At 42.0% G+C, this 27,986-nt stretch overlaps 1 protein-coding gene and 1 long non-coding RNA gene across 9 annotated transcripts in view; one reads left to right on the top strand and one right to left on the bottom strand.

The window, feature by feature from the left end:
• Positions 1-15,671, top strand: part of NFATC2 (nuclear factor of activated T cells 2) — a 142,733-nt gene extending 127,062 nt beyond the window's left edge. For 5 of the 8 annotated variants that reach the window (XM_029070332.2, XM_029070326.2, XM_007671395.4 and 2 more), the window contains exon 10: positions 9,362-15,671. In XM_029070332.2, coding sequence (XP_028926165.1) covers positions 9,362-9,417 — 56 coding nt within the window. In that variant the 3' untranslated portion in view covers positions 9,418-15,671. Of the gene's footprint in view, positions 1-2,093; positions 2,182-9,361 lie in introns of all 8 variants that reach the window. The other 3 variants (XM_029070328.2, XM_029070327.2, XM_029070330.2) reach the window with 3 other exon arrangements.
• Positions 9,800-24,752, bottom strand: LOC120638544. Its single transcript, XR_005660243.1, has 4 exons — positions 24,556-24,752; positions 22,780-22,835; positions 16,989-17,096; positions 9,800-9,863 (listed from the first exon to the last, which is right to left on the bottom strand). It is a non-coding gene; the product is annotated as an uncharacterized LOC120638544 (long non-coding RNA).
• Positions 24,753-27,986: the final 3,234 nt, after the last annotated feature.

The following is a 27,986-nucleotide window of genomic DNA, read 5'->3' as shown; positions in this document are numbered from 1 at the left end:
GAGAGGAATTGGAGTGGTCATGTTCCACTCTCACCCTACAAGTGGCCCTAGTTCAGATGGCCCTTTTGGATGAGCCGTGGTTTCTGCCATTCACTAGGTTGCAGTAATGGCAGATGTCAGTAGAAGATAACCAGCATTAGAGGGTGAGTATTATCTCTTTCTTTCCTTTGCCCCCATACCCTTCCTTTTCTCCTCCTTTCTCTTTGCTCACCCTCTCTCTTTCTTCTGTCTCCCCTTTTCCTCTTGCCTCGTCTCCTCCTTACCCCTTCCTCTCTCTGTTCCCCTCTGGCACTTCTCATTTGGACTCTGCGTCAACTCTCTGTAAGACAACCAGATTCCCGGTCACCTTGAGATTGAGTCAAATCAAATTTGCCTGGAAAAGTTCTTTAGAAAGTTGGCTGGTGGCTTCCTAGAAGGCTCTGTTGCTGGAGCAGTTAAAGGAAATTGGAACTTCAGAATGTTTTCAGATCAGGCACTGCCAATTTTTTAGCTTCCCAGCCCTGTTTATGAAAAAGATCTTCCCACCATTTTCTCTAACATCTCTTGTGATTCAAGGTCTGGAAAAGAGCACAAGGGAGGTTAAGGTTTGAGCTTCACAGCTGCCTGACAAAGTTAATGGAGAACATTGTGAATTTACCAACACTTCAGTAAGGTGCTCCTTTCAGTTGAGAATGATCAGAAGTCATGTATGGGTATCCCGCCTGGGCTTTATGTAGTTAGAATTATGTAATACTAAGAATCAGTCAGTCAGCAAGCCAGCCCTTTTTGAGCTCCAAAAGGAAATTTAGCACAGTACAGTGTGCTTATGGGAAAACGGTAAGGAACTTAATGGAAGAGAGTGGGGTGGGGAGGGGAGAGGTGTGGGAATGAATGTCAATAAATATCTGAGCTAAATATACCTCAGTGCTTTGGGGCTGCAACTGATTGGAAGGTGATATTCATGCTAAATGATTCCAAATATTTGGGTTCTTAGATGTGAAACAAATGAATTTTCAGGAAGTGAGTTCCCTCTAACGAAGGATAAATATAATGAGGAAGTATTGTCATCTTTACCTATTTTAAATGTTTTCTTAATGAAATGATATTAAAATCTCACCATAGCAGATAACACAATCAAGTCCTACAACAAAAAAGAGGCAAATTTCACCCTGAGTTTGGTTACTAACTCCATGTTTCAACAGCCAATACAAAACATTTTCTATATCATAGGAATAGTGACATTGTTGGGCTTTTTGTACTTTTTTTTTCAAAAACTTGAAATCATTTCTTGAAATATTACAGTGAGATATTACACTTGGAACTAGGTAAAATTTGAATTCTCATATATTGTCATTTTTTTTTCAAGATGTGGCTTTATACTGTACAATACTCCCTTTAGAAATGTTCATAAGGTGTTCTGTGAAAACCCCTTTTCAAAGGAGTTGAAAGGAAATCTAGTGTAGTATTCATTCAAAAGAGAAAATTCATTTTTCATTTAAATTTTCTGTTTTTTTAAAAATATATTCCTTGCTCTGGTACTGCAGCAGAAGTGAAAACAGTAACTTTTTGAATTTCTTTGAATTGTCTATGAAAAACAGGAAGGAAGTGTGCAAAGGCTTAAAAATTTGCATGACTGCATGATTATACCACTATAAAGAAGGGAGCAAGATCCATTTTTATCATGTCTCCGCCTAGTAGAAGATGAAAATTGCATAAGTAGGTCCACTCATGCAACTCTGGTTGCTGTTCGCAGAGACCGACAACTTGTACTTAACTTTCAGAAACTGATGATATGAAATCATGACCAAAGGCAGGGCTGGCATCTTTGACAAGCCTGGTCAAAAATGGGGTTTTGTGTTTAACCTTTTGGCGCAAATTTCCGCATCCTTAGTGATTTTTAAAAATGAATTTCCATTATTGAATTTTGAAAGTATAAGATGGCGCTAAGTCGGGGTTTGAAAATGGATCAGTGATCAGATTCTGCCTTGGGCACTGAATGGGCAGAGTGTCTGCTAGTGAAAGAGCTGCCAATTATACTTTTAATATTTGGCACAAGTAACAGAGGTCAAAGGTAAATTTTTTTTCTCAAAAATGGTTTTGCAAATCTTTTTCAGAGCTGATAGATACACACCTTAGCTGGATTCAAAACATTATATGAAACAGAATGACTGTGATCTTTGATCCGTGAGTTCAAACTTAAAGGTAATTGATATTTTCTGCCTATTTTCCAGCTGTGTGTTTTCTTAACCTTTAATTTTTTTTTAAACTTCATGCCGTGATTTTACATGGCTCAAAGTAAAATATATTCTCATTTCCCTTTCACCTCCACTGAATATACCTCTAGAATACTTCCAGGGGGGTGGGGGAGATGCATCAGGGTGGTTTGCATGCTCTCTTGATCACTACTGTTAGCTATACTCAGTCACTGTTTCGGTTCAAAAGTACCTATTCACTGGATGTGAATTTTTTTTTTAAAAAAAAAACATGTTTTCCTTGCAAAATTAACATAAGACTCTCCTGTCAGCCCTACACTGTGGATTTTCTCCCTATGCTTCATAGCTCTGTTTTAGTGCGTGTCCCCCCTTCAATCCCATCAGGATATCCCACAGGTAGCAGTGGGTATGTTGTATGTGGGAATCTGCAGAAGAGATGCAGATGTGGTCTGCATCATCCTTTAGCATGCCCTTCCTTGGTGATGCCCCATGGTTTCCCTGCTCAGATCCTTCATTGTGGAATTTCAAGAATTGGGTGCCTTTCCCCCAGAAAGTAAGAGAGACTCTCCTGATGGATGCTATCTCTTTAACAAAATTATTAGTAGAGAGATTTTTTTCTTCCTTTCTAGTGTAGCTCCTATTAATACGAGTCTCGTGAAACCCACATTTCAGGAGGATCTTTAGTTGTAAGTATTTTTAGCCTGAGCTGAACTTCAAGTTTGTTTTACCTCCTTTTCCCAATATCCCCATATCCCAAAGATAGATGGATTTAGATTATGCTCCTACCACATGGGCACAACATCCCCTTTGGAAGAAGTGGCTTTGTTTGATAGAGGCTCCCCTTACTATGACCCAGGTCTGATGGGTGAGCTTGTAAGCAATCAGGGATATTTGCTAGGTGCTCACTGTGCAGAGCACAGTACTAAGCGCTTGGGAGAGTTCTACAGTGTTAGTAGACAGGATCCCTGCCTTTGAGCTTAGCATCTAGTGTAAATATACCAATTTACACTCTTGTAAATTGCTCCACAAGCCCAAATTCATGTCTGGCCACCATTCTTTGGCCACAAAAGTCCATAAATGCTTCATCCCCTACCTCCCTGATAACACAGTACTCTCTGAATCTGGTCTTTTCCCCTACCCTGGCACATTTCTGCTAGCCCACGAAAACCTAAGACCAGAGCTTCTGTTTGGATCTACTAATAGTTAATAGAAGTTCCTTCCTCCTATTAGAGTCTGTGTTTTTCAGGCACATAATTTCTCGGGGCTTGGCTGGGATACCAGCACTTTGTTATATAAATGTTAACAGAGCAGGACTTTCTGAAATAGATGACTGCCAGATTCCCCAGGACAGCCAGTCCCTCTTAATTGTCTGTGTGTTTATTTATGATTGATCTCTTGAAAGACCCCATTGGCTGCCAACGAACTGATCTGAGTGCCATGACCAGTTACGTGAGTCTTTCACCCCAAAACAGTCAAGATGGGAGGTAGGGAATTGGCTTGGGCTACTGAGCGGCTGCTAGTCGACTTAGCAAACAGAAAGAGTGCAATAGAAGGGCAGTCTCTGGATAACTTCATCCCCCTCCTGAAAGCTCATTTCATTCATTTCTGTTTGTTCACTAGAGAGACGTCCAAAGGAGCCTTCAAAGACCCATGCATCAGAACCCCCAAATATTTCCTTTTTCTTAGCAAAGGCCCTTCTAGGCTAGATTATATCAGTAGTGCTTTGCATATTTTGTCATTCAGTGCTCCTCTATGCCTTTGGAGATGAGAGAGGGCGAACAAAATGGAGTGTCAGCCACTCTGGGAGCAGCATCTGGCCCATAGAATTGCTCCTTCTGTTGCATTTCACTGCAATAGGATTCTCTCTAGGAGGACAAGTCGGGAAGGGATGTATTAACTGAAGACAAAAGAATGATCGCTTTCCATTATTGGCCATAAGATGAATTTCAGTCCATTCCACGTCACACCCTACTGTCCAACCTCTTCATCTCTGGCCAACTTATTTTGTTAATGTGACAAGTGATTCATCCCACTGGCTTTTCAGTCCCTCCTTTACTTTCCTTTTCATGCATTTAATGGGAAAAATACAAACTCAGAAATGCTGAGAGGCTCCCAGGACATCATCTTAAAACTGTGTGAGATTGTTGATATTCTCCAAAGGCCGGTGTCCCATGAGCCAGCCACCCAAGCAAGCTAGACTGAGCTTACCCCAACCCCCCGGGGCTAACAGCTGGGGCAGCCCAGTGACCCTGCCACTACAATGTAATACTTGCCCTCCGGCTCCCTTTTGACCACTTTGAGGTTGGCCTTTGACCCCTGAGATAATTCTAACCCTAATTTTTAGAAGGCAGAGCTAGAACTATAGTTTGTCATAAAATGGTCCAGTCGTCCAGTGTGGAGCAGGATTAGGAAACAGACTCAGGCCAGTTGCATTTTTCTTTCCCTACAGTTTATTTTTCAATAGAATTTGTTAGGCCTGTGAGTCAGAGGACCTGAGTTCTAATCCCAGCCCTGCTCCTTACCTGCTGGGTGACCTTGGGCAAGTCACTTGATGTCTCTGTGCTTCAGTTTCCTCATCTGCAAAATGGGGATTTAATACCCAAGAAAAACCCAAGAAAAACAAATGCCACATTTGATTATTATGTTTCAAGCACTCTTCTAAGTAATGTTCAGAGAAACAGCTGTGGTATAGTGGATAGATCACAGGCTTGGGAGTCAGAAGGTCACGGGTTCTAATCCTGGCTCTGCCACTTGTCTGTCATATGACCTTGGGCAAGTCTCTTAACTTCTCTGTGCCTCAGTTACCTCATCTGTTAAATGGGGATTGAGACTGTGAGCCCCATGTGGGACAGGGACTGTGTCCAACCCAATTTGCTTGAATCCACCCCAGCACTTAGTACTTTTCCTGGCACATAGAAAGCGTTCACAAATACCGTAATTATTATTGTTACTGGAGTAGGTAGATACAAGTTAATCGAGTCTGACACTGTCCGTTCCAAATGGAGCTCACAATCTAAGTAGGAGGGAGAACTGGCATTAAATCCCCATTTTACAGATGAGGAAACTGAGGCACAGAGAAGTTAAATGACTTGCCCAAGGTCACAACAGGCAACTGACAGACCTGAGATTAGAACCAGGTCCACTGACTCCCAGCCCCCTGCTGTGTCCTCCAAGCCAACAGCTCCTCAGTTGAGATTGTAGGAATTATTTGAACTTCCTTTTGAAAAACTGGTCTTACCTTCATTAGAACATGATGCTCTGATTTCTGCCCTTGGGAGCAAGGATACAAGTTCCCAAGGATACTTTTCTCCTTGGAATATAAGCAAGTGAGTATGTAGCAGGGGACCACAAAGTTGTCAAGGCTGAGGGGAACAGTAGTGACATGCTACAGGGCCGTGATGAGCAAATCATCTTGATTCCCAGAGTCACAATGGGATGGGGATCCAGGGATGAGTGCCAGGCTGACATGCTGGCTCTGAAGACTCATCTCAGGGCGGCCAAGTTACTTAATAACTTTGAAAGCCTCATCTTCTCCCTAACTTGTAGAATTCTGTGCTCTTCAGCATGATCAATCGGTCAGTCGTATTTATTGAGCTCTTACTGTGTGCAAAGCACTGTACTAAGCGCTTAGGAGAGTACAGTATGACAAAGGTGGTAGACACGTTCCCTGCCCACAATAACCTTACAGTGTACAGTCCAGCATGAGGAATGAAAAGAGTACAGTTTTATAGAAATGTGTTGTTTTTCGATCCTTGTTGAGGAGACTGTGGAAGGAGGACACATTCATTCAAGTTCAAGAATGTGCAGTTATTTGGCTTTTCCTCTGCCCCTTGTTCCTTGGAAGGTCAAGGAAAAGTAATTTCCTTTTGCCTCAAATCCCAATTCGACCAGCTTTTGTGGTTCATCCTTTGTGGAACCTGGGGAAGACTTCACTCATCATCACATGTATAAGGCAACCTACATTTCCTCGCAGAGTCTCACCCTTCTTTTACCGCCCTCCATATTTTTTAGATCAACCTCATCTCCGGGGTGTCTCCCAAAATATTTTGGGCCTGCCACTTTAAATAAATGCTCTGGAACTATCTGAACGTACCAAACATGTTGGGCAGAAGCCTGGTTAAAAATAGTCCCGATTTACATAAACGGCTGCAGTGAATAATGTAATCCAACCCTTTGCTCAACCAAAGCGCCTGGGCAGGGAGGCGAACGCAATGGTATATCAAATTTGCTTGGCTTTTATGGCCCAGCTTTCAGAGCTGGATATCTTGTGCACATCCACAGAAGGCTAAACACAGAACGCTAGAGTGAGGTTTGGTTGCTACTCCACCGCCTATCTGGGTCCCCTTCTCTTGAGGCGATCCTTGAGCTTGCCGGTTTAGTCATTGTGCTGGAAGGTGAACAGTCTTGGGTTCTTAATCGGTTGGGGCCTATCCCCATCTTCATCTACATGAAGAGGAATGAAAACGGAGGTCCCTGTTCCAAAAGGCAAATGTCTTTTCAAAGAGGAACTTTGGAAGGGAGGTCTTGAATCAGAGTCAACATTTGCAATGCAAAGTCGTAAATGGGAGTCGCATAGGTTTGAATTCAGAGTGAGGTATAATGTCATCATTGAAAGGAAAACCCATGAGCAAGATTCAAATATTTTTTTAAGCTTTCTCTTCAGTTTCTTTTTCTCTTATTTCGCCAGTTTTGCTCTGTTTACGTGAAAAGGAATTTTGAGCGGCCCGAAAACTCTCCCTTTTCCTCCCATTAGGTGGGTGGCTCTAAGTAAAAGGAAAAGTATTGATAAATCATGCCTGATGAAGTCCCAACCCACTTGTTTTTATAAAGGAAATGACCCTGTTATGCAGTCGTTAGTGCCCACTTCTTTCACCTTGCCACTATTTTTAGAAAGCAGAGACTGCGAAGTTTCCATTAATGATCTACTCCTCTCGTTTCCTAGGTTGAGAAAACAGGAAGCCCTTCAAATCCTGGCTTAAAAGGCTTACCATGAAACTAAACCAATCTCACCTCCAACTGGCAGTTTGCTTTCACTACAGCTCCATTTTTAAAAAAAGTTTTTTAAAAAAATCCTGCACCCTAGAGCCTGGAATGATTTGGATGAGCTTGTCAATGGACAGCAATGTTCCTACAAAGAGCTGGTTGTGTCAAACATTTCCTCCTTGGACTATTAAAAACAACCAGCAGCAGCTTCTCACTTCAATTCTGCTAGGATCCTTTTTAACACCCGCAATTGTACTAGCACAGGCTATATGTGACAGAGAAAAGATTGTGTCTTTTATTTGTATGGAACATCTCCTTCAGAATGGTGTATGTGGTTTTTCTGGGGTTTTTTTTTGTTGTTGTTGTTATGGTATTTAATACCATGCCATTTGTTGCTTACTAAGTGCCAAGCACTGTTCTAAACACTGGGGGTAGATACAAGTTAATTAGGGTGGACACAGTCCCTATCCCACATGGGGCTCCCAGTTTAAGTAGGAAACAGACCAGGTATTGAATTCCCATTTTACAGATGAGGAAAATGAGGCACAGAGAAGATAAATGACAGTAAGGTCAAACAGCAGGCAAGCGACAAAACTGGGATTAGAACCTAGGCCCAGACTCTTTCCACCATGCCATGTAGTTTGAGATCAATGATAGCTTTTAGTGAATCTCCTTTGGTCTATCCTAGGATTTATTGTCATTTATAACAAATTCTGGCATATTAATGGTAATAATGTTGTTTATTAAGCCCTTACACTGTGGCAAGCTCCTGTCCTAAACTCTGGGATCATTACAGGATACTGATTGGACACGATCCCTGTCCCACTCAGCGCTCACAGCCTAAAAGAGAGGGGAGAGCAGATATTTAATTCTGATTTAACAGAAGAGGAAATTGAGGTGCAGAGAAGCAGAGTGACTCACCCTAGATCATGCAGCAGGGAAGGGACAAGAACTGGGACTAGAACACAGGTCTCCTGACTTCCAATCCCATGCCCTTTTCACTAGGCCTCACTGCCACCCCTGAGGCAGAGATTTACTGAGATCTTGTGAGTTTGCCAGTTTAATTAACACCTGCACACTAAAAATCTGCAAGCCCATGTCTTTTCTGGGCATTGAATCAAGAGGGAAGCCACGCTCTGGCTTTAAGAATGAGCCCAAAGGAAATCAAAATGAAATTCCAGGCAATCTGAGGAGGATCATTTTTAAATGACTAATTCCAAAAAGGTATAGCTATTACACTCCAGGTAACGTGCTTCTACCATAGTGGAAAAGACAAAGGAACTAATTTTTAAAATGGGGGGAAAGCATCCACAAGTAGCTGATTTCCCATTCTCAGTGGTCACCTCTATTTCCCAATTTCTGCAGCTTCCACTTCCTCTTCCCAATCCTCCATTCCTCCATGCCCTGCATCACTAACAGTGAGAGTGGAGGCAGATATTTTTAGGGTGAGCCTTAGGCGATCCATGGCAGCCCTGAGAAGAAGGAAGTTACCCCTTCAACGTGCATTAACCCTTTCAGGGCCTTTTATTTTCCGAGTTGCATCTCCTTGCCCCAGTTCAGAGTATCACTTTGAGGTAGCTGGTGTTTCTCATTGTCACCCTTAAAGGGAGGATTCAGAACTGGGTATTTGTGTCAGACAGGGATGAATTTTTGTTGAAAAACTCCCTTCCTCAAATGGTAATTTCTTAAAGTCAGTTTCTATTTAGTTGTTACAGTGGATGACATGCCTCTTCTTCTCTTGTCTGCATGTGGTAACGTGTTGTTCGGAGGACTGTTTTGTATCTTTGAATGGATAAATCCTTAAATTTTGCTGCAGTTTTATACAAAGATGGTAGCGGGAGAGATGGAAATGAAGGAGATTACTAATTTACTCTAAAACCACACTGTGTGTTCAAACTCCACGGTTCCTGGAACTGTTATTTGGTGCCTTTGTAGTCACCTCTAAAAAGTCAGCCCACCAGTTATTACACAGTCAAAAAAAAAAAAAAGAAAGAAATGCTACCTTTCAGAAGGAAAATCCATTTTATTATGTTAAATGCAGGTGAACCGAATGATTCCCTAAATTGGCACATAAAAAATTCTCAACCCAAGAGGTTCTGGTTTAGATTAATGAAAGTAACCTAATCCACTTTATCTGTATTCACTCACCCACCCCTCCCCCCCACTCTCTCGCTTTTATTTTGTAGTTAATGAGATTATCAGGAAGGAATTTTCTGGCCTCCCTGCCAGAAATCAGACGTAGAAGAAGCAATTAGCAAGACAACATATATTGAATCCTTCCGAAACTGAACTCTTGGATTCTCCCACCGCCCCTGCTACCACCTTCTGTTTCCTTTACCGTTCATCTCAAAGCCCAGATTGAACATGACGAAACAATGTATTGGCATAAAGCTGACGTTCTTGATTAAGACGCTCACCACCTCTCTCTGTAAACATCGCAAAGGCCGTTCTTCCTTTTTTTCCAAAGATCATTTTGTACAACCTTAAAATGGATGGGCGTTTGAACCAAAATACTCGATGCCTGCTGCAGAAGTTAAGAACAAGAAAAATCAGTCCAGCGGAGCACTGCCCTGAGAAGAAGACGCCCGTGTCATCAGAGGAAATGAAGAGGCAAAAACAGAGATGTGCCTCCTTACCAAGTGAAATCACAGCCCTCATGCTGTTTTCCAGGTCAGAACTCTTTTGTGTCTGTTGAGAGAAAAGAGTGCTGAAGTCAACCAATCTGGAAGGAAAAGACACTTAATGTTTCCTGTGCCCAGCCAGAGGAAAAACCATGGTAAAATAGAGAAGATGAAAATAAACCTTGTTTCCGTCGGGTTACCTCTACTCCAGCCTGTAGTTTGCTCCATCCAAATTTCATTTTCTTTCTTCTGTCCTGAAATTGTTATGGCTAATACCAGGACATCTATTAGAGATTTTTATTTCAAGTTGTGATGTTTTTAAGTTTTAATTACTTATTTTTCAGCTTTGAAAGGCCTTCAGAAGCTAGAGGTTAAAACTTTCCTGACAGCCTCGTTGAATAATCCGTGCATGAGGCCGGTGCTAACATGTAGTTTTTAATATACCGAAGATTGTTAACGAACATAAGTAAGGGCTACAGATATTTCTCTGTCACCTGTAGTTTGTACATCTTAATGGCTTTTAAAGTTTTAAGGGTTCTTCTTTGTTCTGTGTTTTGTTTAAACAATGCCATTGCTTAAGTATTAAAAGCATGTGTAGTAAATATACCATACCATAGAAAGGATAGAGCAGAGACTAATGATATTGTAACAAAGAGAGTGCAGTAGATATTTTGTTAAATAAGGCAATCAATATTAGTAAGTGCTTTAGTAGGGTTTTTCCTGAGATGAAAACTTTATTGTGAGGACAAACAGGCGTAAGTTTGGGGGGCGGGGGGCATAGAACAGAGAACCTCAAGTACTAAAACTCCTATTTTATTGCCTGAGAGAAAGAAGTTCTCACTGCCTCCCAGTAGTGCCTGGAGACATAAAAGGCAAAGTTCAAGAGGAACAAATGCTGGATTTGCCACTTTGGTTCCCCCTCACCTAAATGAATAAACTAAGCGACCCAATTTCAGGGATCACCACAAAAGTGCCTCGGCCTGATGCTTACAACTCTTATGCGCCCATTATTGCAATTAGATGGCCAGGCAAATCGAGCTGGCAACCATTAAAAGTTGTGGCCAGTATTCCATTTCCAGAGTTGGCTGGGTTTGCATAGTTTCACAGCTTAGTTTCCTCCCCCTAACTCCTCCCCAAAGAATTCCATTTCAAAAATACTGAAGTTAAATAAGGTGTGGTGCTGTAGGCCATTTGGGATCATTCACCACCTTCATCCTCCTCCCCAGCAACAACCTACTGAGGAAGGGCTATGATCATGACACTGTCCTGGACTTTGGGAGGATGGTTAAAAGATAGAATACCTCGCTTTGGAAAGTTAACCTACGAGGTCTTCCGAAGTTCCTTTATTACCAATACTCTCTCCATGTTAAAAAAAAAAAAAACAAAACAGTAAAAAAAAAAATAGATCAGATTTAGTAAATTAAAAATGTTCTAGATATACCAAAGAATATGTACCGGAATAGCAGGTTTAGAGAGATTTTTATCTTAATCTGTTTGAAGTTTCTCTCAGGATCAGCTTGAACCAGAAATTACAATCTACAACAAAATCCCAAGCATTTATTCATTATTAAACAGCACTAACTTTTTTTTTTTAGGATAAAAGCCAGATGAAATGCTCAGTTTGAATTTTCTTTGTTACTTTTTCAAACTATTTATCTCAACTGCACATTCTGTAATAATTGTGACATTTAAATAGTTTCCCTGTATCATGCAGTTTTTGCAAAGAACAAATCAAAACCCACAAAATAAGTACTTGTCAGGTTCTGTGGGGCTTTAACTTTCTTTTTCATGCAGATGTTTTTCTGGAGCCACATCTTATAACCTACTAAAAATTGGGCTCCTGTTGTTTCCCAGTTCCCTGGTAAATCCACTGCAGAATGGATTACAGGTTATAAAAACCAAATTGTTTTAGCACTCTCTAAAGATCAGGAGAGCCCATGACCCCCAGTTATTGGGCCTTGTTTTTGTTTTGCTTGCTCCTTTTTTTTTGTTTTTTTTAAGTGTATTTTCACTCCAGCTAAGGGAAGAAAAAATATCAATTGGTTGTCTCTGTTTTAGTGGCCATTCGCTTGACAAAAAACATAGCTTGCTTCTCAGTTGCTTGGTAATTAAGGTTCTAGGGAAAAGGCACCAGAATATGCTTCATCTTACTTCTATAGAGTCTTGCTTTTTATGGAATATATTTATTCCCATAGTAATCCAGAAATACCCAAGAAGGTCCACACCTCATCCTGACATGGCATCATTAAATTCTCAATAAGTTACCGAAAGTAACAGAACTGCACTGCTGAGATCAGGACCCAAAGCACGTACTAAATTTCACAGAGAGGTTAACTTAGTCTTATGGAGCCAGATTTAGTTAGTATGTATGCTGCTTTATGTCCATTAATATGTATTCATTCAATCGATGCTTTATATTTATTTTTTTCTAACAAGGGGGAAGGAGATCTCAAGACAGTTATGCTTTGTTTTCTTTGAAACAAAACAGACATTAATATAGCAATGCTGAAGAATATACTAAATTATTAATTTTTTCTGAGCAATGTTTTAGTATTAATAGCAGTACAAAATAATTCTCTCTGTAGAAATATTAGGTTCACCTTGGAAGAGTTAATAGTGTTTGGTGAGTAATTTGTTCTCACTTTATCTGGAAGATAGCCCATATTTGCACATGAGGGAATTGAGACTTTCCTCAGATATCTGAATGTTTTACCAAAGTGCCTTCCTGCTATTGTAACAAACTCTCTCCAACAGCATTGTCCACCGAGTGAATAAGACAAATGGGTTTTCCATCAATCTTATATCATGCTAACAAAATGGGATTTCATGTAACTGAAACTCTCACCTCTGTTTATATTTCTCCCTTTCCAACATGGCTTAGCTGCAGATTGCAGGATGCACTTCCATAAATGATTGCACCAAATTTCTCCATAAAACACCATCATCCATCTTGCAACAGAAACGGGTAGAGAAAGTGTAACAGGAGCGGGCATACCAGCAAAGTTTGGGGGTTACAAATGTTGGAAAGAAAGTTTGCTAGGAGAGTATTTAATTGCTCATTCATTCTTTTCAATGAAGAGAAAAAAACAGGTCAGTTTCTCCAAGAGAATTGAGCAAAATACGAGACCTGAACAGCAGTAACAGGAAAGGACTATTGCATGTGTGTAGAAAGAATATAGTGAAGTCAGGGTTTGCACTTGCTTTGTCATACTTATGTAAATATGTATCACTTTCATTCTTCTAGTAGAAATGCACCATTTTTCTGAATGTAGGATATTTTCAAAGGTAGCACTATTATTCTCTATTTTATAAAAATGCTGCTGCTTGATAATATATCTTAAACAGTTCTCAAACTAGCCAGCATGTTATTAAAATATATTTTTTAAGCTGTATTTTTTTAAAACACCTATGCTTTTAAATCTGCCCCACATACTTCACTCCTTTTTGATCAGAAATATTTATAAATAGTCGGTTTGAAATATTTCCAGTGTCTTATTTTTTTCTATGAAGTTGTTGATGAAATTTTCCCTATCAGAAATGATTTATTCTTGATACTGGATGAGTGTATCCTATAGAATGTGTTTTCCAGCAAAACTTCTGCTGGAACAAAGTGCTTGAGTAGATGGGAGAAATGCATTGGATTGAAGAGAGAACCCTCATTTCTTTGTTGGAGATGTTTTTAAATTTGATCTTCATTTTTAATATGTCAACCTGGCTCAGATGTTTCCTGTTTTGTTCTGTTTCTGCCTAATGATGGGTCAATAGTAAAACCAATATACTATGTTATTCATTATCTACTTGGAGACGCATTGCATTTATGATGGTTATGGATTTTAGGGTTTTATTCAATTAATTTTATTTTATCTCCCAAATAATTTTTAAAATTAAGGGGAAAAAACCCTCAATTTTAAATTGCTTTCTTTTTGATTGGTTTCGCATGTTTGTGTATTTCCATTGTCATGAGTAACACTGACAAGCCTTTGGAAAGGAAAGCTATAGAAGACTCAATCATTTTTAAATGTTTACTAAGTTTTGGGGGTGGTTTTTTTCCTAGAGGATTGTCCTCTTTAGTGTGGAGTTTCTTGGGGTAACTGGTCCCCATGGTCTGTTTCGGTTTACCTCTTCTGTGAAGGTTCCCATTCATTTCAATTCAAATATAGGTCCACATGTCAAAATCAAGACTAGCCTTTCCTCTGGAGTCCAGTGCCCCAAATCTAGCAAAGTTGTTTTACCACTGCCAGCTAATTATGCTGTGCAACATTTATTTAGCCCTCTGGGTCACTCATAAATACTGTGTTACAGAAAAAGCACCGCCTGAACAGTGTTTGTGAGAATAGAATTTAAGAGAACTTAAGTTCTTTGAAATTTAAACCCAATTTTAATACATAATACTACCCCTGAAATCCATACCCTATTTATAAAAACCTACCTTGGGAGAAGCATGCAAGTGGGTGATTTGGGTTTTCTCTGGGTATGGTCAACTCAGGTTTTCGTTTCAATTCCAAACACCCAAACTCAGAAAAAGTTGTGATGAGAGAAGGCCATCCTGCCAAATAGGTTCCAAATGGAGGGGACTAAAGTATCGGAGGACTAATGGACTCTTCAAAGGGGAAGATGGTGGGGCCACAGCTGAAGTGGCTTAGTGTGCCCAAAGGAAAGGGGGCCGAGGGAGTGCTTCGGCCTTCGCAGTTGCCATGGGGTCTGGGAACTTGGATGCCAGACCACTGCTCCAGAAAGTCCAATCCCTGCACGGTTCCCGACTCTCCCAGGCCCATAAAATTCAGGTGTATTGGGATAGTCCTCCGTAGAGCACTTGAATTGGGTGAATAATCCTTAGCCTACTACATACACATGGGCTGGGGAAGAACTCACGCTTATTCTGAGTTGAACACCCTTTTGTGTTTGTCATTTGGTGTGGAAAACAAACCAATATTCCACTGGTTTTTAAAAAATCTCTCTCTGCTCAGCAGGAGCTCTACAAAGGGGTGAGATTGTAAAGTGCCACCTTGACCCTTATAAGGAAATCTTCACAGATCCTCAAGTAGGGTCATGCTTTGAGGTCTGGACTGCTGTTGAACAGTTGTAAAATACTCAACTGAGCCCATGATTATTTGGAAGAGCAGAAAGAAGCCCAAGCCAAGGAGATGCCACTGGCCTGTGTCACCTGTATAAGGAGCACAGAACTGGGGCCCTGAGCAAAATCCTGTTCCTGGGGAAAATCAGAAAATGTTGATTGTTCTCTGACCAGACTCTCAGAAAGCTGAAAATGAAGAGGCTAGCCCCTGGTAGGGGAAGGAAAGGAAAGATTAGCTGCTGAGGAAAAACAGGGGGAGGAAGAGATCAGAGTCTAAGCTCAACAGTTTCTTTCTGAGCCAGCCAGAAAGACTGCAGCTAAATAACTCCAAAGTGGCCGCTTAAATTGTTTGACGGAATTGACAGAAATGATCGCTTTTGAATGCTATTTACAATTCAAGTATCTGAGTCCTCGACCAGATCTGCATTTGAATATGGGAGATAGAATCAAACAACAATACTTAAATACAGCAACTCCATTCCACCTTTCCGTTGAACGTAGAAGTGGAAGAATTCCAATTAGATGTACACTGACACCACATACATGCATCCTGCTAATACTGTACCAACATACAACACTCTCCAAGTGAAAAAGTGTCTCAAAAGTAAACATAGTTTTTGGACTGTGGTTCTAATTTTTTGAAAATTTTACCTTTAAAAAAGGTTTCAACAAGTTACATTCCTATGCAAAACATTTTGACCTCCAGTTTAATGAGATTTTTTTTTTGCTATTTGTAAAATATTTTTATATAGCTTGTATTGTGCGTTTAGCAATAAAACAAAAGACAGCAGTTTCTAGTTGGGTGATGAGTGTGTGTGTGTCTTTTCATCGGAGGGGCTGACTTCAATAAGGAACTAGGTGGCTGATTTTTCTTCTCTGACCTGGTATTTACCCTAGCAGGAGATGAAAACCCGAAACCGTTCCGGGGTTCACCCCTTCAAACATCAGGAATTTTATTCCTGGGAGTCTTGGCTCTGCTCCAACCCAAACCATAGCATTTTGCTATTTTTCACCTCCCAAGATGGTTTCAATGGTCTCCAGGCTACATCCTCTCCCAAGCAATGTAGCGGTGCCAGTCCCTTCATTCATTCATTCAATCAATCGTATTTACTGAGTGCTTACTGTGTTCAAAACACTGTACTAAGTGCTTGGGAGAGTACAATAACAGACACATTCCTGCCCAAAACAATCTCACAGACTAGAGTCCCTTGCAAGACTCTCCTTTATTCTTAGCAATGGGATAGGTCAGCTAAAATGGCAAATTGGTTCCAAAGGCCTCTTTGAAAGATGAAATGACATCAAAAACCATCACCCCTCTCTGTGGCCTCTAGGAGAAACTAGTGCAATATCAACACTGGATCTCAGCCTGAAGCTACCAACCTGAATAGTCTTGTTAAGACTTGGATAGACTGACCAAATCTGCTCAGGAAAATGAAGTAGAAGTTAGACTAATTATCTAATTAATTGGAATCAGAGAGCTAACCTGTTAATGTCATCTTAAAAGGTTTCTTGGATCGTGAAGCAAGTAAATAACAAGCAATTACCATCAATCATTTTTATTGAGCATTTACTGTGTGCAGTGCACAACACTAAGAGTACAATTGGACAACTTTCCATCTCATTTGTGCACTGTAAATCACATCCATAACATTCATATCTACTTGGTGTTCTTAACCAGGTAACTTCTGGAGGCAAAGGAGAATTTCATCACAGAGTGAGGAGCAGATCAGGGACTTGGCATTAACTTAGGAATGAAAAGAAGTCAGCCTAGTGGCGGAAAATGTAGACTTGACTACAGGATGTAAAATTGAATAGAAAAATGCAGGTTTGTTAAATCCCAAGCTCCCCAAATTACCTTTTAATAACTACCTTTTGAATAATCCTGTTGGAATTGGGCCTCACAATTGTAAGCAACTTGAGGGAAAGGAATTTAGCTTAGCTACCTACTTTATTGTAACTTCCCAGGCACTTAATAGAGCACTCTGCACACAGTAAATTATCAATACCATCGATTGATCGATTTAAATGCTTTCCTCTCCCCATTATCTTTTTAAAGAACCACTGGTACAACACTACCTCATTTTGTCTTCCTCAAACACACCAATGACCATCTCTTACCTTTAGAAATACCAGACTTCTTATTTTCTACACTAAATATTGCTGGGTGAGGGAGCTTCTTTTTTCCCAAAGTCAATTCAGGACGGATAATTATGGTGTTACCTAAGTCTGCAAATTTAAACAAACACACCAAATTAGTCAGTAAAGATGATTATTTGGGGCCAGAGCAGATTTTCCCAACCATTTGAGCTAGAACACTCAAATCCCCAACAATGAGGACTGGACTCTTCTAACCAGATTACTAAAGCCAAAAACCTGAGCTGAGTCATTTAATTTGTATCTTGGGGCCAAAAGGGAAAGACATAAACAGGAACATAAATGGAAGTACAAAATTTCCATCTTGTTTGACTTCCCTGCACGCTGAGATTTAAAACAAGATCCGTTCAATTCAGCAAAACGAGAAGGAAGGAAGTGTAAAGGAAGGAAATGAGGAACATCATATTATAGCCCTGCTTAGGAGGTGCAAAACCAGTCTGGGTTTTTCCCGTGGGATTGGTTCCTGAATCAATCGGCTTACTGGCAATGAAGCAATGCTCACAGCAACATGGTTTCACTGGGTGGGGAGGATGGAAGGAGCATGGATGGCAACAGGATGCCCAAACAGTTACTGGATGGGAAAATGGAAGAGGGCATATGCTGATCTGTAGAGCAAGAAAAATCATTTGAGAGAGATGGTGAAGTACACTTTCAATCAGTGCAACATAACAGAAGCCTGCTGAGAGCCCACTGCAGGAGATAGCATCAAAAACAGACAGGTCAGTGTGGAACCAACTCTACTAATGTCCAGGAATCTGGCTTTATATGTAAAATGATGTCCTTTTTACATCAGTCTTTTCAGTACCATTCACATGTGAGCATGTTCCTTGAATACAAAGGCCAAATGTGTATATATATATATAATGTGTGTATTTATACATATATACAGATATACATACTTGTTAATGTGCATTTATGTATATTTATATACATATATATGAAGAAACAAATGCCCCCAAAGGAAACCAGGGAATAAGAAGGGTCAGAAAACACAAGTCAGATCATCTCAACAGATTAGGTCTGGATTTAGTAAAAGACATGAAGTCTATACCATCTTGGGAGCAAACACCTATAAATTTTCAGGATTAGAACCAACCTTACAGAGTAAGCAAAGCTTTCCTAGTACACGTGCCTGAAAGAATCCAGAAAGTGATGAATATTTATTACTCGGCAATGAAATTCATTAAGGACTGACTTTACAATAAATTTGGCCTGCCCAAGGTGGCTTTTCAGGGTGCCTAAGATTCCAAAGCGACCCGAAGCCCAACTGATTGACCCAAAGTAGAAAAACTCCCTCACTCAGTGGATGTTTCACTGTTAAAAGAAAGAAAGGCCTAGAACTCAAAACAAGACAGTCATGAACCTCTTACAACACATCTGATGTGGGACATGTGAAAATGAACATCAACATATTCATTAAGCCAGTCATGTTTTCTACCTTCCTTAATGGGGTGTAGGTGAGCTGTGATACAAGCAACTGTGGAGAAGGCCATAGTTTTAAAAATAACTTAGAAAAGAGGAAGATTATTCTTGGATTTCTCCCCTTTGACAAGTCTTTTTCAAATCCTACAGTACACATAGAAAGCTTAATTCCAAGATTAGCCCATTTTCTCACACCATCAAAAGCTCGTTGTGGGCAGGGAATGTGTCTGTTTATTGTATGCTGTACACTTCCAAGTGCTTAGTACACTCCTCTACATACATTAAGAACTCAATAAATAAATGCAATTGAATGAATGAATGAAATAGGGAAAAAGGTGGAAGAAAGGCATTTACACCTGAAAGAAGCATTTCACCTATGCATCGGGGATCCTTTCTTGAATTACGCTACGAGCAGGCTGCATTTGTGAGGCAGTGAAATGTCCGAATCAATTCACGCTAGAATCCCAGAAGCAGAGACCACGCTTTTTATCTTCTCAGCCTTGCCGATTTTGCCTTTCTCCCTCTAAAACATACTCTCCTTTTGCTACAACACTTCCTGCTAAGTATGCAATGGCCAGATGTCGTTTCTGAGCCAAATGTTGGGAAGAGAAAATCAGACAGCTCCTTAAAGTCTTGTGTTTGGCAAGAGGAGTAACTGGTTCACCCCCATTAGCAGCAAAGTTACTCAACAGACCTCAGCTACCTTACATTGTGCTAATATAATCCTGCCAGCAGAGTTTGCAATTTCCATCTGTTCCTTCCCTAGACACACCTGTGACTGTTCCTGCGCTTCCCCATGACCTACTTTAGATGGGTCCAGGTAAGCAGCGACACCCCAACCTCTTCCCTCCCACACTGGTTGCCTTCCCCGGCACAGGCCCCAAAACCCCTGGCAAAAGAAGGAAGTCATCACGAAATTGGCAAAGGGCACAGCAAGTTTCTTCCGGTACAAACTGACAATTACAACTTTCACTTCTGCATCTGCACTCTCAAGAACATCCTCATGACATCTCTATACCGTTAAGTGCAGGGCAGCCCAAAATAAAGAGGGGCCCCTTCTTTCAGAAACAGCATCTGCTATTCTCAGGCACTGAGCCTGGGTTCCTACTTGTTTACTTCAGGCTGAAGGAGTGCCAGCAATAAGGTTATCTTATTCCTCACAATCATTTAAGTTGTGAAGTCATACAGGAAGGGTTAGTGCTTCATTATGCAGCTAACAAACAATAAAAAGGGACTGCTATTTTAGGCTACTCCGATGGGCATCTTAGCAGCAAGGTATTCTTTAGCTGCCTTGGTAGCTGTTGAAGGACTGATTGCAGTCTTCACTGCCTAGGCTAGCCAACTATTTTTCCAGATTCACACTGGGCCTGTCCCACCCTGGTTGGTATTTACTAAGTGCTTACTAGAATAATAATAATAATTATAATAATTATGGTATTTGTTAAGAGCTTACTATGTGCCAAGCACTGTTCTAAGCACTAGGGTAGATACAAGGTGATCAGGTTGTCCCACTTGGGGCTCATAATCTTAATCCAGATTTTACAGATGAGGTAACTGAGGCACAGGGAAGTGAAGTGGCTTGCCCAAGGCCACCCAACAGACAAGTGGCAGACCTGGGATGTGCCAGGCCCTGTGCTAAGTGCTGGGGTAGCCACAAGCAAATCCGATCGGACACAATCCCTGTCCCACCTGGGGCTCACAGTCTTAATCCCCATTTTACAGATGAGGTAACTGAGGCTCAGGGAAGTGAAGTGACTTGCCTATGGCCACAGAGCAGAGAAGTGGCAGACGGGATTAGAACCTATGACCTTCTGACTCCCAGGCCCGTGCTCTATCCACTATGCTATGCTGCTTCCCCGTTTCTTTGATAGGAAACTTTCAGCACTGATGGACACTAATGCTGTGACCTCAGTAGGTACTCCTAAACTTGGGACTAGAAGCCAGGTCTCCTGATTCCTAGAGTCATGCTCTTTCCCACAAACCAACAGCAAGCTAATAATAATACTGTTGGTATTTGTTAAGCGCTTACTCTGTGCAGAGCACTGTTCTAAGCGCTGGGGTAGATACAGGGTCATCAGGTTGTTCCACGTGAGGCTCACAGTTAATCCCCATTTGACAGATGAGGTCACTGAGACACAGAGAAGTTAAGTGACTTGCCCAAAGTCACCCAGCTGACAAGTGGCAGAGACAGGATTCTGACTCCCTAGCCCGGGCTCTTTCCGCTGAGCCACGATGCTTCTCTAAGCCACGCTGCTTCTCTGGTTCTCTCTGCAAGCTACTCCTGCAGGGTTAGGGTGCTACACTATGCCAGGGTCACTTTGCTCACAAATAGGATTTGTAGGTAAAATTCTGGGGTGCATGTCACACTGCTCAAACATTACACCCATTGCTCCAGCTGGGACATGACTGGCAGAGGTGACCAAGTGGTGCTGGGCAAGCCATCATTACTATACTCATTCAGCATGGCCTGGTGAAAAGTCCACAGGCTTGGGACTCAGAAGACCTGGGTTCTAATCCCCAGCTCTGCCACTTGGCTGCTGTGTGACCTGGGGCTATCACTTCTCTGGGCCTCAGCTTCCTCATCTGTAAAATGGACATTAAATACTTGTTCTCTTTCCTAATTGAGCCGGTGAGCCCCATGAGGGACAGGGACTGTGTCTGACCGGTTTATACTGTATCTACCCCCAGCATTTAATACTGCGCTTGACTCATAGTAAGTGCTTAACAAATACCGCAATTGTTATAATTACTATTATTATTATTAGATTCTCAAGAACGAGGCTCTCTCATTGGGAGACCCCATCACCACCATTACTCTTTAGTGACTAGGATCCTGTCCTCAGAGAACCCACCTTTAGGCCTGATTCTTGGGAGTGAAGGACGCTGAAGCCACATGTTCTCCACTTTAAGCAAATGACCATTTCATCCTGATGGGGAGGCTGATTTGGTGCAGACATGGAATTGTTGGGTCATCAGCTCACCGTGATTTGCTAAAACCATTGGGTTCATTCTCGACTGTTCCCAGCTCTAATCTCGGTTTTTGAGCTAACCAGTCTTCATGATTTCTCTTTGTCACTGCTTTTGGTCACTTCACTCCTAACTCATTAGCACCTTCACCAATGAGTTGCAAGGGACAAGGAGAAAAATTCCAATCAGCCATCGTTAACAACTCTGGAAAATAGACTGGCAGGGCAAGAGGTTGAAATCACTGGCTGTCCTGTGATGAAATGGGATTTGGGGATGAACTGGGAATTTCCCTTATGTATCCCTCCCACCGAGAGCTGACTATATGCTCCTAAACCCCTGAAAGTCCAGGGTTCCACTAGGAGAGATTTTTTTCCCTGGAGCCACCTCGGTTCATCTCAGGCCATTTCTATTTGCCTACCTGTTTTGTAATAGTGTTTGGTCTCTGCTTTCTTTTTTAAAAAAATGGCATTTAAGTGCTTACTGTGTGTCAAACACTGTTCTAAGTGCTGGGGCAGATACAAGGCAATCACATGGGACACAGTCCAAATAGGAGGGAGAACATGTATTCAATCTCCATTTTATAAATGAGGCAGCAAAGAAAAGTTAAGTGACTTGACAAAGCAGGCAGTTGACAGAGCCAGATTGCAACTCAGGTCCTCTGACTCCCAGGCCTATGCTCTTTCCACTAGGCCACACTGCTTCTAGGAAATGGCCTCAGTTCATCTCAGCCCACTTCTTTTAGTCTGCCTACTTAAACAAACTTGCCCAAAATTGCTTTCCTCAGAGAAATAAGAACAATTCCTTTTTAGTCCTGATTAAAGCCCCTTGCCCCGTTCTGACTCATTCCTATTATCAAAGATTTCCGGAACACCAACTTAGAAATAATGGCGACACGGAGCAGGCCAGGGAAGCCAGGACAAATATCGTGAATGGTACAAGACCTGCCCACACTGACCCAACTCCAAAGGACACTGAAGCGACCCACAGCATCCTTCCCTCCCCCTCCCGTTTCCCAGCCTCGGGGCTGGGACAGTGATTTCCAGACACTGGAGATGGGAGAAGGGGAAGGAAGAAGATGCCGAGACATTTTGCCATCCAGTCTCTGCTATAACTGAGGACCAGCACTGAGTGCAGAGAAGGTGAACTTTGCTCCAGCCCCACTAGAGCTTTAATCTGGGCCTGTAAAGGGAGCAAGTCAGGGTGACACAGAAGGGATTGGGAGAAGAGGAAAGGAGGGCTTCGTCAGGAAAGGCCTCTTGGAGGAGATGTGACTTCGACGGGGCTTTGAATGCAGGGAGAGTCATTGTCTGTTGGATTTGAAGAGGGAGGGCTTTCCAGGACAGAGGCAGGAACAAAGTTTGCTTACCTGGGCTTCGGGAAGATCGGGATGTCTAGAGAGATCTGGACGCAGATGATAGGTTCCTAAAAGGCAGAAACACCAGCTCATCAAGGACCTTCCCTTATATTTCCTTTAGTCACCCCTTCCTCAGCCCAGTAGCACTTGTGTACATATCCATAATTTAATCTATTTAATGTCCATCTCCCCCCTAGACTGAAAGCTCATCGTGGGCAGGGAACGTGTCTACCCACTCTGTTATACTGTACTCTCCCAAGCACTTAGCACAGTGCTCTGCGCAGAGTAACTTACCTAAGATCCCACTAGAGATGGAGGTGGCATTAGAACCAAGTCTCCTAACTCCCAGTCCCATGTTCTTTCCCCTAGGCCCTGCTGCTTCGTGAAACATGAAGAATACTGTGTATTCCATGAGCACTCAATGCTTTATTAAAATGCAGATCTAAATGATCAATAAAATTCATTCATTCATTCATTCAATTGTATTTATGGAGCACTTACCGTGTGCAAAGCACTGTACTAAACGCTTGGGAAAGTACAATACAACAGAGACACATTCCCTGCCCATAATAAGCTTTCTTGGGTGGGGCGGGGGGTGTGCGTTCAATCTTCAGAAACTGTAGCTTAGAATAGTTTTTTTCCCCCCTAAATACCCTCGAAAGTGTTGAAAGGAGGTGTTGCTTAGTAGTGGCTCCAAGTCAATTAAAATAGAAGAGGCCTCCCTATTTGCTTTTGCAGCTAATTACTTCTACAGGGCCTGGATGGCAGGATATGGAATCTCCCTGGGTTGGCTGAGATTCCAATCTTCGCATGCAGCTCATAGCAGAGTGGCATTTCACTATCCCAAACCGTAGCTTACCAGAAGAGCCAGAGACCCATATGGGCTTCTCTGAGTACGTGAAAAGTTGTGCAAACCTAGAGGATAGTCGAACAACTGTTTGACTTAGAGTTGCTCATTTGTCATTTATCCTTTCAGCTTGGGGACACGACTGTATCTCAAACACCAGCCCTCACCAGGGTCTGTCCCCCGAAAGAGAGGCAGCCCCTCCCCCTGCCCCCAGAATCCCATTGGCCCTTGCTCCATTCATTCATTCAGTTGTATTTGTTGAGTGCTTACTCTATGCAAAGCATGGTGCTAAGTGTTTGGGAGAGTACAATATAACAATAAACAGACACATTCCCTGCCCACAAAGAGTTTACAGTCTAGAGGGGCAGACAGACATTAATGTAAATAAATAAATTACAGATACGGACGGTAGTGCTGTGGGGCCGGGAGGAGGGATGAATAAAGGGAGCAAGTCAGGGCGATGCGGAACAGAATGGGAGAAGAGGAAAAGAGGGCTTAGACAGGGAAGGTCTCTTGGAGATATGCCTTCAATAAGGCTTTGAAGTGGCAGCTGGAGGGAGTAATTATCTGTAGGATACGAGGAGGGAGGGCATTCCAGGCAAGAGGCAGGATGTGGGCAAGAGATATATGAGATAGAGGTACAGTGAGAAGGTTAGCATTAGAGGAGTGAAGTGTGTGGTTGTAGGAGATTAGCGAGGTAAGGTAGGAGGGGGCAAAGTGCTTTAAAACCAATGGTGAGGTGTGTTTTTTCTTTGACGTGGAGGTGGATGGGCAACAATTGGAGTTCCTTGAGGAGTGAGAAAACATGGTCTGAACAATTTTGTAGGAAAATGATCTGGGCAGCAGAGTGACTGGAGTGGACTGGGGTGGGGAGAGACAGGAGGTAGGGAGGTCAGCAAGGAGGCTTCAGCCTTGGAAAAGAAAGTCTGACAGTGTGTTACCTTCTCAACTTTTGGAACGTTGGGAAAGTTGTGACTGTGGCTGCAACAGCAACTTTCGTGACTTTTGGAATGAGCCACAAGGAACCATGATGTCCTACTGCTCTTGAATTTATCATCATCCTTAATGAGGGCTGGGACAGATGCAAGAAATTCAGGTCAGATATGAGACTCAGAGTAGAAGTGGGAGGGAGAGCAGGTAGTTTTTTTAATGGTATTTGTTAAACACTTCCTATGTACCAAGCACTATATTAAGTGCTGGGGTAGATACAAGAAAAACAGGTTGGACACAGTCCGTGACCCTCCTGGGGCTCACAGTCTTAGTCTCCATTCTACAGATGAGGTAACTGAAGAACAGAGAAGTAAAGTGACTTGACTAAGGTCTCACAGCATAAAAGTGGTGGAGCTGGGATTAGAATTCACATCCTCTGACCCCCAGGCCTGTGATCTTTCCTTAGACCACGCTGCTTCTCTAACCTCCATTTTTCAGATGAGGAAATTGAGGCCCGGGGTGATTTGCCAAAGGTCACACAGTAGGCAAGTGGTAGAGCCAGGATTATAACACATATCCTCTGACCCAGGCCCACGCTTTTTCCACTATGTCTCGCTCATAGCACTGTGCTTTGCCCACAGTTGATTCTTAAAAAATGCAATTACTCCTACACTTTCGTAGACCTGCTTTAATGGAACATGGAGTGTCGATTGTTCTGTCACCGTCCTTCAGTCAGAGAACTCCTTCAGTCAGAGATCCCTGGCTTCAGCAAGAGCAATTTGAGGAAGAGAAAGATGGGGCGGGGGGGGTATTGCATCTTCCCTTGCTAAACACAGGCCCTAGAATATAATGTATGGCCTTGCTTTACAGCTTCTTGAAGCGATAGAATTAACATGAAAACCCGTCGTGATCGTTGATGGTGGCTGCGTATGTAGGAAAGGCAAAGTCAAGAATTGCTGCCAGATTTGCTGGAGAGGGAAGGAAGAGGGAGAAGTAGAAAGAGAGAGAGAAAGAGCTAAAGTGGAAGAAAATTAACTGAGGGAGGGTAGTCTTTGTCTTTTGAACTTAAAATCTAGAAAAGAGTATAAGAAACTTGTGGGCAGGCCACCTCATTAGCCTGTATTTTCCAAGCATCTAGTATAGTGCACCATATTAGGTGGGCACTTATAAATTATTCTGCTACTACTACTAATGTTGAGGGACTATTTTTGAGAGATTATTATTTGTGATGTGTGTCCTGTAATTCTCTTTTCCTCCTGACTCTGTCTACACTCGCATTTGCACCCCCCAAAAAGAGAACTCCGTAATAGAAGAAAAAGAGCAAACTGAGGGAACTGCACAAATCTCACACATTTTTTGAATTTTCAGAACTTTCCTGGGTGGTGTGGATTTGCAATATTCTTCTCAGCAATGGCAGTTATCCCACAGCCTAAAGAAATGAGAAGAGAGATCCTCTCAGCCTCAGCCAAAGCAAAGTTTATATAAAGTGTTCTTTATGCTGAACACATTTTTTCTTATGGGCAAGCAAGCATTTTTTCCCCCTTAGAAACACGCAGAATCAATTCTCCAGATTAAATACTGTGTAGCGTCGGACTGCCCTCTGGAGGACAGGAGCCTGAAAAGTTTCAGCCCGTGAACCTCTCGTGCAATCCCCTGGCAGAATTTATCATTCACCTGCACATCTTTGTTATGTGATAAATTAGAAGCTTTCCAAATTCCAAGAATTTCTTTATGTACTCTGTCCAAGCACATACCCTGGTAAAGACAGAACTGAAGAGAATAAAGAAATTCCAGACTTACAATTAAAATGAGGTAGAGCGCGGCAGATCGTTAACCTCTGGTTGAGAAGGAGGGATTGGGGAATTAAAAGAGACTCAAATGCGTTCACTGTTGAAGTGGGATTCCCTGAGGAAACGGTCTCGCTCTTGACTCCTAGCTTCCTGTGATACTGATAGAGAGCAAGAGTTAAAAAGTGGGTCTCCACTGCGCAGAAACAGTATCCATATTTTACTACTTTAAAATAATTGAACTGACCTCTCAAAAAAGGTCACCCCGTTCTCTCTTCCTGCCTGCCAGCCAACTCCACCTTTTTTTTGATACCTGCCACCACTTCAAGAGACGAAGTGGAAAGAGAACAGTACTGGGAGTCAGGAGATCTGGGTTCTAATACGGCCTCTGCCACTTGCCTGCTATGTGACCTTGAGCAAGTCATTTCACTCCTCTGTGCCTTGGTTTCCTCATGTATTTAATGTGGATTAAATATCTGTTCTCCCACAAACTGTGAGCCTCCTGTGGAACTTGATTATCTTCTATCTACTTCAGGGTTTATTACAGTGCTTGACACAGTGAACACTTAAATACCACAATTAACATGATTACTACCTCTAATAAGAATAATAATTGTGGTATTTGTGTCAGACACCGTACTAAGCACTAGGGTAGATTCAAGCAAATAGGATTGGATGCAGTCCCTGTCCCATAGCGGTGCTCACAGTCTTAATCACTGAGGCCCAGAGAAGTGAAGCGACTTGCCCAAGGTCACACAGCAGACAAGTGGCAGAACTGACATTAGAACCCAGGACCTACATTTAATTAATTTGAAAGCACACACTCTGCTAACCTTATCACCTCTCTCTGGCCTTTGCTCTTCACCATCTCCTCTAAGGTCGAATCAGAATCACAGACCAATTAGACTAGAAGAATGGAGAGGCTTATGTGTAATAGAGTCAGAGTTTCAAGGGCCAGTACTCGTGCAAGAAGTGGTCTTGGAGAAATTCTCAGAAATGTGAGAAGCAAGAAATATTAAAAACAGATTTTAACACTACACTGCACAGGTTAAAATAATTACCAGGTGGGTAAATACCCTCGACGGGCAACTAAGCCGCCCAAACTGATAACGTCAGCAGAACCAGCTCAACCAGAGACTGCATTTGTGTGCAGTTAGGGTTGTCTAGTCACATGACATGCTCTGGTTTCTCTTCAAAACCGGAATGCACACTGGTTGGTCATATGAGCCCTTGCAGGATGAATATGCTGTTTCAATTCCTCGTGAAGAGGGTAAGAAAGTGTAGATAGAATATCTAGACTTAGACTGCAAGCCCCATATGAGGGACAGGGACCGTGTCTGACTTGATTATCTTGTATCTGCCTCAGAGCTAAGTACAATCAGTCAATCTGTCATATTTATTGAGCATTTACTATGTACAGAGTCCTGTACTAAGCACTTGGGAGAGTACACTGCAACTGAATTAGCAGACATCTTCCTTGCCCAAAATGAGTTTACAGTCTACAGGGGGAGACAGATGTTATCATGAATAGATAATTTATAATACATAATTTAAATATATACACATAAATGCTGTGGAGATGGGGGTGGGGAGAATAACTCGTGTCCAAAGGTCACATATTGAGATACACAGAGGATGCAGAAGAGAGAGCGAGC

This window comes from Ornithorhynchus anatinus, chromosome 8 (assembly GCF_004115215.2).
Source record: "Ornithorhynchus anatinus isolate Pmale09 chromosome 8, mOrnAna1.pri.v4, whole genome shotgun sequence".
Lineage (NCBI taxonomy): Eukaryota > Metazoa > Chordata > Mammalia > Monotremata > Ornithorhynchidae > Ornithorhynchus > Ornithorhynchus anatinus.
The sequence above is the reverse complement of the archived record's forward strand: the minus strand, read 5'-3'. Positions and strand labels throughout refer to the sequence as shown.